This window comes from Elgaria multicarinata, chromosome 1, assembly GCF_023053635.1.
Source record: "Elgaria multicarinata webbii isolate HBS135686 ecotype San Diego chromosome 1, rElgMul1.1.pri, whole genome shotgun sequence".
Classification (NCBI taxonomy): Eukaryota; Metazoa; Chordata; class Lepidosauria; order Squamata; family Anguidae; genus Elgaria; species Elgaria multicarinata.
The window spans coordinates 95,345,138-95,359,982 of NC_086171.1; the positions used below are offsets into that span (position 1 = coordinate 95,345,138).

General features: G+C 45.6%; 2 protein-coding genes across 3 annotated transcripts in view; both read left to right on the plus strand.

Annotated features, from left to right (window-relative positions):
* Positions 1 to 14,845, plus strand: part of CRIP1 (cysteine rich protein 1) — a 191,988-nt gene that overhangs the window by 30,355 nt on the left and 146,788 nt on the right. The window lies entirely within an intron of this gene.
* Positions 2,786 to 14,845, plus strand: part of LOC134403285 (cysteine-rich protein 2) — a 102,563-nt gene continuing 90,503 nt past the window's right edge. Inside the window, exon 1 of the mRNA XM_063133342.1 lies at positions 2,786 to 2,935. Coding sequence (XP_062989412.1) covers positions 2,893 to 2,935 — 43 coding nt within the window. The 5' untranslated portion in view covers positions 2,786 to 2,892. The remainder of the gene's footprint in view (positions 2,936 to 14,845) is intronic.

Below are 14,845 nucleotides of genomic sequence, written 5' to 3' on the forward strand. Positions count from 1 at the left end.
GATGGCACCCCGCCGAAGCGAAGCCAGGGATGCTGGGGTGGGGGTGAGGCGGCTCCACGTTTGGACTTCCAGAACGCACCCGGGAGAATGTATGGGTGAATGGGGCGCATGGGGTCTTTGAGTGAATGTATGTGTTCATGCATGTGTTTGTTTGGAGTGAGTGATGCTGAGTGTGTGTGTACGCGCGTGTGTGAGTTGGGGGGATGTTTTGGAGGTGATATTCCTATTAAATAATGCATTTTAGACCCATAGACGTTCCTTTCCAATTTGTTTGCTATAATTGGCATGACATATTTCTTGCACTTTAAAATAAATTTAGCAGTTTCAAGTTTTGTGCTTCTGATTTTTTCCAGGAAACATATATTCTTAAAAATCAAAGTTGGCATTTGTGTGTGTGTGTGTGTGTGTGTGTGTGTGAAAGAAAGTAGCTCACCTTGCCTAGGGCGCAAAATAGTCTGGCACCAGCCCTGAGTGTTATCAATATGCGGATGACACCCAGCTCTACCTTTCCTTTTCATCAAACCCAGGTGAGGCAGTGGCTGTTCTGAACCAGTGCCTGAGCACAGTAATGGACTGGATGAGGACCAATAAACTGAGACTCAATCCAGACAAAATGGAAGTACTGTTAGCGGGTGGTTCACCTGTACGGTTAGGTGATATTCACCCTGTTCTGGACGGAGTTGCACTCCCCCTAAAGGATCGGATTTGTAGTTTGGGGGTGCTCTTGGATCCGGAACTGTCACTTGAGGCACAGGTGAACCCAAGTGGCAAAGAGCACCTTTTATCAGCTTAGGCTGATTTACCAGCTGCGCCCTTATCTGGACAGAGATAGCCTAGCTACAGTTATCCATGCTCTGATAACCTCTCGTTTGGATTACTGCAATGGGGCTGCCTTTGAAAACGGTCCGGAAATTTCAACTAGTACAAAACAGGGCAGCACATTTACTAACAGGGACTGGCCGATGAGATCATATCACGCCAGTCTTCTTCCAGCTTCATTGGCTGCCAGTCCACGTCCGGGCCCGATTCAAAGTGCTGGTATTAACATTTAAAGCCCTAAACGGCTTGGGGCCAGGCTATCTGAAGGAACGCCTCCTCCCATATGTACCTGCCCAGACCCTAAGGTTATCCTCAGGGGTCCTTCTCTGTGAGCCCCTGCCAAAGGAAGTGAAGCAAGTAGCTACCAGGAGGAGGGCCTTCTCTGCTGTGGCACCCTGGCTGTGGAATGAGCTCCATAAGGAGGTTTGCCTGGCACCTACGCTATATTTTTTCAGGCGCCAGGTGAAGACTTTTTTATTCTCTCATTATTTTAACAATTTATAAATTTAATTTTAACTTTGCTGTTTTAAATTTGTATTTTAAAACTGTATTTCTGCACTGCTGCTGATTTTATCCTGGTTGTGTTTTTATATCGTATTTTTTATCATGTTTTTATACTGTTTGTTTTATATTTTGCCTGGTTTTTAATTTGTGTGAACCTCCCAGAGAGCTATTGGGAGGTATTAAATTGAAATAAATAAATAAAACTCTATATTTTTCTCCTCAACTGATTTCTGTGGTAAGAAAAAATATGGAAGAAGTGGTGAGAAGACACAGAACGGTTACCAGATGAAGATGGAACCTGCTGTAAAATTCTACAAATGAGGCAAGAGATGGCATGATAAAATCCTTCTCTGGAAGCAATCACGATCTACTAGGAATAGAATATGGTGCTTGTAGCCTGTATTTGATTGGTTGTATTGTTGTTAGTACTACAAATTTTAACTGTGAATTTTGCCTTTCATCTTGTGCCCCGAAGGTTCTGATTTGTAAAATTACAAGCATCTGGTTCTTTGATAAGGGCCTCTGACTTCTACGGTTCTAGGTTCTTTCCATATTTTATCAGATTTTTATACTGCTCTTCAATATACAACCGAGCAGTTTATCTTGGGTTTTGTTTTTGGTAATATAAACACAAAACCCAGTACTTTTCCTCAAGGATATAGCAATTTCCAGAGCAGCAGCTATCTTGCTGTAAAATCTTATGGTAGCTGAAAGTTTTATTATGGTATAACGTTTTCTGATTATATGTTCAATGAACATTGGAATATGTACACAACACAACCATTTTGTGTTACATTTTGGCAGTGTGGGAGCTCCATGTAACCCCAGGTTTAGGATTAGGGCCTTGGCTTTCTAAAAAAAATTCACCAAACACTCTCCATGCCCTTCTCCCTGTGAGCAACCCAACTTTTGGAGTTTAGCAGTCGGGCCTCCTCTTATCTCAGACTGCGTGAATAAGCAGCCGCCTCCCCTCCAGCCTAGGGGCAAGCGACATGGCCGCAAAGGAAGCTGCTCCTGCAAACACGACCATTTCTCCTCTCTCTTGCCCGTCTTTCTTCGACCTGAAGGCAAGACAAAAACACCTAGGCTGAGTTCGGACGACACGCTAATCAACGGTTGTTTCCCATTCTGTTCCAACCCCACCCCACCCAAGTTGATTAGCGTGTCGTCCGAATTCAGCCCTACAGTGCGGCTGGGCGGACACAATTACCAGTCCTCCAACAACATGTTTCAAGCGCGATCTGGCCGCCGCCCTCCTGCCTTCTCTCACAGATCGAGCGGACTGGAATCCCAGACGCCAGCCCAGACTCAACTCCAACCAGAGCAGCGGCGAGAGACCAGCGGCCCCACCCAGCAGCGGCTCCGCCTACATGCCGCCGCCGCCGCCGCTGCTGCCGCCGCCGCCGCCTCCTCCTCCCTCCGCTTCAGGAGCGCAGCCAATGGGCAAGCGACCGAGGCGGTGTCACAGCCGGCGTGAGTGGACGGGCGGATAGGCGTGCTGGTGGGGCTGACAAGCGGGGAACAAGCAGGCAGGCACGCTCCGCTTTTTTGGTGTTCCATCCATCCATCATGGCATCCAAATGCCCCAAGTGCGACAAGACCGTCTACTTCGGTGAGTCGTTCCTTCCATTCTGGGTCTGCCGTTACCTTGGCAACATCTTTCTTTTCTCCTTTTCTCCTCGTCTGTAAGCATTGTAGCGGTGCCCGCCAGCGTTCTGTGTGCGCTGCTTGGCTCGCAGAGGGCTGGTGTGTGGGTGTGGTGTGTGGGGGGTATCCCCCGGCCACCTGGGGAACACGCCTTTCCCCTTTCAATCTTATCTCGTTGGAATGGCATTCATTGGCTTTATTGTGGTGTGGAACGTGACTCCCTCCTAACTCCCTCGGCTGTTCCCCCACCCCCATTTGAGCCGGGGATTTATTTACCTGGGTGCAGCCTTGATATAGTTGAAGCAATTATGAGTATCTCTGTGGATGTGCATCGTGCCTTTCCCACAGCACTGGGCACAAGCAATCCCTTTCCTTCTACCCCATCTTGGATGAAGGTTAAGGTTTCTAGCTCAGGGTGCATGAATGCTGACATTTCTCATTTTAAAACTTAAGTGTTGGCAAGCTGGATCTCCTCTACTTTCTGATGCTGGTTCTTCCAAGAAGTGGTAGTAGTACCAAGGCCGCCTCAGCTTCCCTCATCCCCATTCACCCAGAGCTATTCCTACCTGCTCCATTCCAACTCTGTCAATGGGGCCCCTCCTATCAGCAATCATAGTTAAATTGAAGCAGTCTGGTTCTGAATACCAGCTGCTGTGGGCAGACCACAGGGGTGGGCACCTGCTTGTGAACTTCCCAGAGGCATCTAGCTAGTAGCTTTTGGGAAAGGGAGGCTGGAGTAGAGGGATCCAGCAGGAGTGTTCTTATGCTGCAATCAGACCTAATGCCTTTCCTCTGTAAATATTTCCTCTCTTTACAGATTCACTTCTCTCCCAGATGTCATCCCCCATTCATTTTTCTCTTTCACAAGTTCACCCCCCAACATTCCTTTCCCACCAGATTCCTCCCAGGAAGAAAAACAATATCTATGCCAGCTCTGCCTCCTGTTCATTCTCCTTTAAATGCCATTTTTCTCACTCAGTTGCCAGGTTACCAGGTCTTGCCTTCAGCCTCTGTCTTTTCAAATGGTGGTGCAAAATTTAAAATAGGTAGCTACTGTCCACTCAGCAGCTGCCTGCCTGTTCAGCCATTGTCTACAGGGTTAGGGAGTAAAATGACGTTTAAATTATTATTTTAAAGTTATTATTATTGCCCTTGAAATGGCAGTTGAATAAGCAGTTGCAACTGGTTTGCTCCCATGTTTTTTGTTGGAAGCTGATCATAGGTGAGAAGATGCGTAATTCAGGTGCCCAAGGCAAAGGGAATTGGCAGCTGGCCTGCATCCATTAGAGAGCTCTATTAACAAATAGCAAGTGCAAGTAAAGAGAGCAGAGAGAAAGGTGGAGCCAAAACAGGAGATGAGAGCTCTTCATGCATTAGCCACCACATTGATTCTGTATCTCATGCAAATCTTCCAATATGACCAGAAACAACATTCTCTGCCCCGAATACCAATGATATACAATTTAACTGGATAAGCAACAGTCTGGAATTTTATGAGTAATATTTACAGAGAGGTTAAATTTGTGGCCAATGTTTTGGGGGTACTTGACTTAGCAGGTTGACTCTTATTATTCTTGAGGTGTTGAATTCAGTAGGTGCTGAGCACCCCAGAAAAGCATGTTTATAACCTTGGGTCTTTGTTTATTTAATTCCGTCAGTCCGTTGAAGGAGGCACTGAGAATGCAGCCAAGTCCTCTTTAACTGCCATTTTATTTTTTGCCTGCCTTTGTCAATGGAACATTATGGCCTCTTGTTTAACAGATGATGTGTTGGTCTAGAATGTGGGTTTATTGCTGCTGCTCTGTGGCCTGGCCAGTTTCTTTATCCAGACAGCCTTTGGTCTGGGAATTACTGGCTGCTTTTAGAGGAGCCAAGAGGCAATGTCTGCTCACCAAAACACTTTCTAATAGAATTAGAGTTTACACCAGGCATCTATTCCACGTTGAGGATTTGTTGTGCATTGTTCCTTTTTCCTTCCTGGAATTGTTAGAGGTTTGGTAAAGCATATGATATCATAATAGTACAACTTCCTAAATCTTCCCTGCTTCTTTTTGTTAGTAAGCTATGCACAACACCATCAAGTAAACACACAAAGGAAGAAGGACCTGCTGTTTTCTATTTCAAGTTGTTTGTGTGGGGGTGACCAACCTCGTCATATCTCTAATTTTTAATAGGGTGAAGCTTAGGATGGGAAAAATATGTCTACTTTCTTCCTACTCTCGGGGGAGTTCTGTTCTCTTAACATTTTCCTCTAGGAGTATGTTTGGAATGACACCTGTTCAAGAATACACATGGGAAACATTAGTCAGAATTGAAAATCTAAATGGACCTCTGAGGAAAGATCCTGAGGCAGTTCAGGGCCCAGTTCAGGCATAACAATCCTGGGAGCCATGTGTCCATGTACTCCTCAACGCCTGTCCCTTTTCCTCCTTTGCTCACCTGGCTGACTTCAGCAAAGCTTTCCTGACATCAGCCACAGTTTCCCATCATGTCCAGAATGGGAAACTGATGTCCTAGTGATCCCAGTTTGATATCCTGATATGTAGGAAGTGTTCAAGCCATAGTTTCCTAGTCTGGATGTCACAGGAAAAGGTGGCTTAAGAAATCAAGAAAGCTTCATGGAAGCTGGGCATGTGAGGAGAGAAAAAAGGGGAGGGATGAGGAGGGAACACATAGGCACATGGTTTATTTGTAGTCCAGTAAGCCATGGTTAGCTGGACCTGGATGTGAACTCAGTAATACATTTCTGTTGGTCTATGGATCATTTCTGAGTTTTGTTCGCATTTGAACTCATGTTTTTATTTTTCATGAATGAAATGCAGCAGCAAGAGTTTCTGTTTATATGGATCCTTGTATTGTATTTATACAGATCCTGGCTCTGAGCTTTAGCTGTGCAAATCACCATGATTTTGGAAATACTAACATGTCTGTATGGTATTTGTGGGGGTGGGGACTCAGTCCCTTGTATATAGTTAAATTTCCCCAAATATTCCTATAAGGAGTGGTCCTGTTTTAAATGGAACATTGGAAAACTACTTTGATTTTTTTTTTGCCTTTGATTCAGTGGAAAATACCATAGATGTATTTGGGTGAGTGCTTTTGAAGTTTTGAGTGAGGTTAAAAGTAATATGGGAATAATCTGGAAAATGCATGCTGGGCATTTTGATTCTACCTTTATTTCCAGCTACCTTTATTAACACTTTCTAAAAACTTTGGAAAAGAGAAATGGTTTATTTGGGGAACAACTCATTATTTGGAATTCCCTGTTGGACCCATGCTACTACATGCTACTGTTTTTAGTTTCTTGATTCTGTTGAAATAAATGGCTTGTGAATGTACTCCCTGAAGCAAGACAATTGAAGGTTTCATAAGCCACGCATACAAAAGTGGTTTGCCAAAGAATTTTTACGGGTCACTGCTCCATTCTCCTGAAGAAAAAGAAAAGCTATGTGTAAATGCAGCTGCTGAAGATGATTACCTCCTCCAAGCATTTGTTGCAAATCTTGAGAGCTAAATAAAGATATTATAAAAGTTAAGTAAATTTATAATAAATGTGTGTGATTTAATGTTAATCTCTGAAAAAAATGGCAAAGTGATAAGAAAGATGTCTCTGAATGTGCATTTCCTTTTTTCTAAACTGTCTAGTGGGAAAAGGCAAACAAGCTAAATTTGATGCTTTGGGTGCTCTGTAGCCTTTATTACTACAGACCTTTCTCAAAACACAAAACAAAAAAGTAATGACTTTGCGGGGGTGGGGGCTGAGAGCTGCTAGTGGGAAAAGGCAAACAAGCTAAATTTGATGCTTTGGGTGCTCTGTAGCCTTTATTACTATAGACCTTTCTCAAAACACAAAACAAAAAAGTAATGACTTTGCGGGGGTGGGGGGCAGAGAAGTCTGCTCTAACAGGTCATGTAATGTTTACAGGTTGGACCAGGAGCTACACCCATCACATGACTTTGTAGCACGGGGGTGCTACAGACCACAGACCACATATGGGCCCAATGTTTTTTTTTACAGACCCTGGAGTGTTATCCACTTCTCAGCAAAACCATGCTCTTCCAAGTCTGACAAAAGCTGATTTGCAGGCTGGGGAGAAACATGGTTTTGCTGGGAATCCAGCTGTGTGCTCACTTCCAATGGTAGCAGTGGGGAAGCCACAAGGGGGCTCTGAGGAGGGGAGCAATGTAGCCCCCCAATCTACCAAAGCTGCCCATCCCTGTGTTAGAGCTTAACTTGAATGCCTGTAGACCTCTTGTCCCGCTACTCCATCTTGGGACTCTGACTATGTAGTCCGTGACTTCAAGTTGGTGGGGGGAGTGTCTCCTGTTTTCCTCCTCTACTGCTTTTTGTAATATCTTGATGATGAAGACATCTAGAGATTGCACATTTTTGTGATCTTTGTTGGCCTTACAATTACACTAATAAGGACTTTGGAATTTCCTTATGGCCAACATGGCTACTTTTGCTTTTGTATGACACATAAATGAAGGGTTAACATACTGTACTTGTATGCTGATCTCCCTCCTTTTTTCCCCATGATGCAAGAGGAACATCTCACAGCAGAATATTTTCACCAAAATTCTTTGGCAAAAAGATGCCTAACAGAATTTCTTTAAAAGGCAACAGAAATGTGAAATAATGTGAACAAATGACACTTGGGCAACACTGAGCAAAGAACAAATGGTTCCTGAAGCAAAATGAAGATATAAGGAAAATAATAAAACATACTTATACGTTGGCAGGGGGTGTACAACTTAATTGAGGCATTCCTCCTCATCTTCCAGAAATCCCTTGTTCTAGCCTCAGCCCTTCCATCTCCCCCCAGCAGCTACTGTGAGCTCTAGCCTTTTCCCCTCAGCTCATGACAGAGAGAAAATGAACATAAATTCCTTCTAATTCATACAGGGAGTTATTAGTAGCAAACTGAAGGACAAGTGGCCTTGCAACTTTTCACATCATAGAGAACAAATTTACCCATGGCAAATTCAAGGCTATTTAGGCCAAGGACTCCTCTTTTAAAGCTTTCCAATCTCCTCCATCTATCCATCTCTATATGTAAAGGGAAGGTTGCATAAACATCCATTTCTGGATTTTTATCAGCTTGCTTTTGGAAGGAAGCCACTTTCCTCATGCAGTAGTCCACACATTCTTACTGTTCTCCAAGTCAAGAGAGTTTAGAAAAAAGGAAGCCCACATTCAGAGACATCTTTCTTATTACATTACTGAGTTTCTCGGAGATTAACATTAAGTCAAACACATTTGTTAGAATTTTACTTAACTTTGACATTTACATGGGTGTGTGTGTTTGCCCCCCCTGGACATCTTGAAGTTGCTCATCCCTGTGTTAGAGCCTCCATCTTTGGACTTTAATTGTGCAGACAAATCAGTGTCACCCTCCCCAGCTATTCCACCACCCCTGTTTATTGTAGGACCCAGAAAATCTTAATAACTATAGTCCGGTAGCAAACATTCCATTCTTGGGCAGGGTCCTTGAATGGGTGGTTGCAGGGCAGCTCCAGACATTCTTGGATGAGATCGATTATCTGGATCCATTTCAGTCAGGTTTCAGGCCTGGTTTTGGCTCAGAAACAGCCTTGGTCGCCCTGTATGATGACAGGGGGAGAGTGACTCTGTTGATTCTCCCTGATCTGTCAGCTGCTTTTGATACCATCGACCATGGTATCCTTTTAGGATGACTGTCTGAGTTGGGAGTGGGTGGTTCTTAGTGGGTCGGCTGCAGAAGGTGGTGCTTGGGAAACATTGTTCGGCCCTGTGGATTCTTCAGTATGGGGTTCTGCAGGCGTCAGTCTTGTCCCCCAAGCTGTTCAACATCTACATGAAACCATTGGGTGTGGTCATCCAGAATTTTGGAGTGCATTGTCAGTACACTGATGACACGCAGCTCTACTTCTTGTCTTTATCAGGTGAGACTGTGGATGTGCTGAACCGGTGCTTGGCTGTGACAATGGACTGGATGAGCGCTAATAAACTGAAACTCAGTCCAGACAAGACTGAGATGCTGCTAGTGGGTGGTTCTGCTGACCGGATGGAGGGTGTTCAACCTGTTCTGGATGGGGTTACACTCCCCCTGAAGGAGCAGGTTTGTAGCTTGGGGGTTCTCCTAGAACCATCTCTGTCACTTGAGGCTCAGGTGGCCTCGGTGGCACGGAGTGCCTTCTACTAACTACAGTTGGTGGCCCAGCTATTACCTTATCTGGACAGGGATAACGTGGCTTCAGTTGTCTATGCTCTGGTAACCTCCAAATTAAATTACTGCAATGCACTGTACGCGGGGCTGCCTTTGAAGCTGGTTCAGAAGCTGCAGCTTGTGCAAAATGCAGCGGCCAGATTGGTAACAGGGACCAGAAGGTTGAACATATAAGACCCACTCTGGCCTGCTTGCATTGGCTGCCTGTATGTTTCCAAGCCCGATTCAAACTGATGGTTTTAACCTATAAAGCTTGGAACCATAATCCCTGATAGAACCATAATCCCTGATAGAATGCCTCTCCCGACATGAACCTACCCATACACTACGCTCAACATCTAAGGTCCTCCTCTGAATGCCTACTGTGAGGGAAGCTTGGAGAATAGCAACAAGGGAGAGGGCCTTCTCTGTGGTTCCCCCCCCCCCAATTATGGAACGATTTCCCCGATGAGGCCTGCCTGGCACCAGGTCAAGACTTTTCTTTTCATTTAACAGCATATGTTTAGTTTTAACTGACTCCAAAACTGTCTTTGGCCTGGCTGAGAGTTTAAAAAATTGTTCTAAATGTTAGCAGATTTTGTTTTTACGGTTTTAAATTTTGTATATTGATTTTTAATGTTCAGTCTTTTAATCTTTGTAAACCACCCAGAGAGCTTTGGCTATGGGGTGGTATATAAATGTAAATAATAATAATAATAATAATAATATCTTGTCTAATGAAGACTGCTGGAAATCATAAAAACCTTTTTTTTTTTTTGGTAATCATTTCATTAATTTAATGAAGGTATGGACTTTGGAATTATGGAGAAAGTGGTACAGAAGGGAGTTTGGTACTGTGCTATCAGCTGACTTAGGGCAAAACAGAGAAGGAGCATGATGTGAACATAGTGAGGTTCAGATGCAGAAAATAGTGCCAGACTGTAGTTTGTACCAATTTAAGAGCAATGATGGATCATTAACCCCCAAGCTTACCCTGGCACCAGGGATGTACTTGAGCCTGTGATGGAACATACAACGGGAATATAAGACCTAATCAGTACATGTAAAACAGCCTGACCGGACTTGGATGATCAGTGGAAGAAACAATGTAGTGCTGGCTGTTTCCCCTGCCAGTAGTGTGACCAGGGTTACCCTAACTACCCATGTCATGGGTTGCTGTGTCATCCAAACCCGGCACAGCAATGGTGACTTTTCACTCGCCCTACAACCCATGGCTTGCAGTAAGGGTTTTAGGGTGAGTGAAAAGTCATCACCGCTGTGCCAGGTTCAGATGACATAGCAACATGTAACATGGTGTGGGTAAAGCGACCAGCACATGCGAGGAAAGCAAACAATGCTGTGTCCGTCCGTCCCGAACAATCCCCCTGTGTGATCACACCCTGAAGGTTTAACAGATTTGCAGAACCTAATGTGCAAAAAGGTGTAAAAGACCCCCAGTGCAATTTGAGAGCGAGAGAGAGAAGTAGCTTTAGGAGGCAGAAATTTGCAGTGAGGGAATGGGGTGTTTTAACCTGGGTGGACTGCCTTTTAAGTCAGGGCAATTTCCCCTGACTGCCGATCATTTGGTGGTTTCCTAGCTTTTGTGCAGTTTCCCCCCATTCTAAAGGGTTGAAATGTTTCTTTTTAATTACTGGTAGTGAGAGCTTTAAGCTAAATTATGCTGGCATTTGTGGTATTTTGCCCCTGCCCCCTTTGCCCCTGGAGAGAGCTTCTCCAAAATGGAACACAGCCCTTGGGCTGAAAGAGGATTGATGCCTCTGCTGCATAGGACTGGGCTGTAACTTTCCAGAAGCAATGGCTGGTTCAAAAATAGTGTGTCTCAATGAGATGGTATACAGTTTGATTCATAATACAACCCTGACAGAAAGCTGATAAAAAGATATTTGTAAATTCAATATATGTTGTTTCTCTACCTCAGTTTTCCAATGTGCTTTAACAGCTGGGAGCAAGCTTGTTTGGGTGGAAGAAATTCACCTAAAGGTACCACTTCAGATAATGTCAACCTGCACCTGTTTTGGAAATGACTGCAGCAGTTTCTTTCTTTAACCCAGGAAAGCCTGGCCTGGCTCAGCTTAGCTCTGCTGAGTAGGTGAGAGCACAAGTAAGTGTTCAGCATGTATTTGTTATAGAAGTGCCAGATTGCCTTATTGGGACAACTGATGTTTGAGGTGATGACTGTTGGTGCCTCAGCCTCTGTGAGATAATGTTGATGTCAGATCTGTTCTTCCTTAGCTACGAAGAAGGGAGTTTAGAACTCTACTGCCTGGCTAATAATACAGGACCCAGACAGAAGAGACTGATAATGTGACAGTGCTGGGAATGGCATGGAGATGCTATCTTCATTGAAAAATATGTCATTTATAGAATGTGAATAGTGAAAGCCATAGACAATTACAAGTGCTGGAAAGGCAGGGTTGTTTTGTGGGGATATACACCTTTGCCTATTGTGCCATTAAGGAGCCAGCAGACCATTCCATACGACAGGAGTCTTCAAGTTGGAGTGCTGAGGATACATAATAGTGTATAGACTGGTGATAGTGCAAGAAATTTGAAACAGGGGTGCCTGATACACAAGCATCCCTGCTCAAATTTCAAAGAGTGAGACTATTTGAGGTAGGTACAACAGGTCATCCTTGAGTGTGCTCATACCTCAGCTTTTCTCAGCTTGTTACACTTAGCCCTTTTGTCTGAGACACAGCTAGGCAACTTTCTTAGGCCATGGATACGTTTGGCAGTTTGAGAAACTGTCCTGGGCACCATGGGATGCATGGTTAATCATATAGCTGCCATGGGATACATGGTTAATCATAAAAGATAAGCTACTTGTCCAAAAGTGACGAGTTTGCACGGCACTTTGAAGATAAAGTCGCTCAGATTCGTCATGAATTGGACACCACACTTAATGCAGCTCCACTAGTAGAGACGTTCAGAGTAGGGATGTGCTCCGCTCCGATTAGGAGCGTAGAAGCAGTAGCGGATTGGCCTGCTCCGCCTTACCCAGAGGCGGAGTAGGAGCGGGCCGTGGACCCCCTAGAAGCAAGGCGAAGAGAAGCGACCATTTTTCGGAGCTCCGAGTTCAGGCGGAGCGCTCCGGTCGCCATCTTGAAAACATTTCGCCATAGGATTGCATTGCGGCAAATAATCGCGCATAACTACGTTGTTTTTGAAGCTATCGCTCTGGAAATTCTTGTGCTCAGAGAGTCGTGGATGGGGGTCATTTTGAGACCACTCTCACCTCTCTGCGTTGTCCGTGTCGCGTGCTATATTTTTTTGAAAATCGGGTCAACCGCGCGGCTCAAACTGCGTTTCGGCTTTTCGCCCATAGGATTGCATTGAGGGAAAGAATCGGGGATAACTGGGGGGGGGGTTTAAGCTATCGTTCTGAAAATTCTTGTGCACAGAGAGTCGTGGATGGGGGTCATTTTGAGACTACTCTCAACTTTCTGCGTGCTGTGGTTCACGTGCAATGTTTTTGTGAAAATCGGGTCAACCGCGCGGCTCAAACTGCGTTTTCGGCTTTTCGCCCATAGGATTGCATTGAGGGAAAGAATCGGGGATAACTGGGGGGGGGGTTTAAGCTATCGTTCTGAAAATTCTTGTGCACAGAGAGTCGTGGATGGGGGTCATTTTGAGACCACTCTCAACTTTCTGCATCGTACGGGTCGCGGGCTAGAAGTTTTTAAAAAATCGGCGGGAAAAATACCTTTTTCAAAGGGCTGAGGGGCAGAGTCAGCTCCCGGTCATGATGATCCCAAAGTTGGAGGAGGGCATAGGCAAAACAGGTAACTTGGGATTCTGGGAAACTTCTCTTTCTTCATCTGAACGGGCTTTTCCCCGTGTTTTTTAACACAGTAGCCCCACCAAATGCACAAACACAACCTGAAATCATATACTAAGCCAAGAATAAGAGATAGAAACACAGCACTGCTCCCCACCCTAACCTTGGTGAACAACTGAATCGATGTGGTGCAAGGGGATGAGCTCCCCTAGGGCATCTCATCGTGGACGTGCCCCCACTCTCTCCTGCACTGGAAGGCCATAGAGCCTTCCAAAGAGAGTAAAACGGTGGAGCAATGCCTATCATGAGTTGAAGTGAATGGTCACTTTTCAGTGGTGGAGCAATGCCTGTTCTGAGTCGAAGTGAGCGTTTTACTTCTTCTCGGAGCTGTGGCTGTCAGTGTCTTGAACTGGCAGCTACTTCCCCCTCCCCCGGGCACGTCCCCCTATTGCTGGTAAAAGACAGATATAGCCTTTTAAAAAAAGTTCTTCTTGTTGTTTATTGAGCAACACTGCTGCTTTTAATTCCACCCCTCCTTTGTTTATTGATTGATTTATTCCATTTTATATGCATTACTGGCTTATCCTTGGCTCACTTCCTTATGCCCCCAGAAATGCCAGCTGCATGCCTGCCTGCCTTCCCTCCCTCCTCCCCTGCCCACCTCACAGGGATGGTTTGTGTGGGGTGCCCGATTTTCAAAAATTCGCCAAAAATCAGGGGATGATGGGATTGCTTTGAAACTTGGCATGCGTGTGTATATCCCCATGAGGTGTCATGGTGCCAAACATGAGGTTTCTAACTTGAACAGAAAAAAAGTTGTATAATTTTTTAGCTTTCAATGCAAGCCTATGGGGGGGGGGGGAAACGGAGCTCCGGATCCGGATCCGGAGCTCCGGGCGGAGCGGAGCGGAAGTGGGTGGAGCGGGGGCGGGGCGGAGCGGCCCGATCCGGAAAATGGCGGATCTGCAAGTGAAGCGGAGCGGGGGGTCCGTGCACACCCCTAGTTCAGAGTGCCGTCTGGTTCAGCTTTATTGGATGACTTTCAGTTATTGAGGCCCGAGGATGTGGACAAGGTGCTTGGCCAAGTCCGGTCAACCACCTGTGTGCTTGCCCCTTGCCCCTCATGGCTCATTACATCAAATAAGGAGGGGATCGCCGGCTGGGTCCAGGAGGTTGTAAATGCCTCCTTGAGAGAGGGAATGATGCCAGCCTCTTTAAAAGAGGCGGTAATTAGACCACTCCTGAAGAAGCCTAATCTGGACCCGGAGGACGATAACAACTACAGGCCGGTGGCTAATATCCCCTTCCTGGGCAAGGTGCTTGAGCGGGTGGTTGCAGGACAACTCCAGGCACTCTTGAATGAAACGGATTATCTAGATCCATTTCAATCGGGTTTCAGGCCTGGTTTTGGAATAGAAACTGCCTTGGTCGCCCTGTGGGATGACCTCTGTCGGGAGAGAGACAGGGGGAGTGCGACCCTGTTGGTTCTCCTGGACCTCTCAGCAGCCTTCGATACCATCGACCATGGTATCCTTCTGGATAGGTTGTCTGAGCTGGGAGTTGGAGGTACTGCGTTGCAGTGGTTCCGCTCCTACTTGGATGGCCGATTTCAGAAGGTGGTGCTGGGGGATTATTGCTCTGTGCCGTGGCTCCTAAGCCATGGGGTTCCGCAGGGCTCTATCTTATTCCCTATGCTGTTTAACATATACATGAAGCCGCTGGGGGAGGTTATCCGGAGATGTGGACTGAGGTGTCATCAATATGCGGGTGATACCCAGCTCTACCTTTCCTTTTCATCAAATCCAGGTGAGGCAGTGACTGTTCTGAACCAGTGCCTGGGCACGGTAATGGACTGGATGAGGGCTAACAAACTGAGACTCAATCCAGA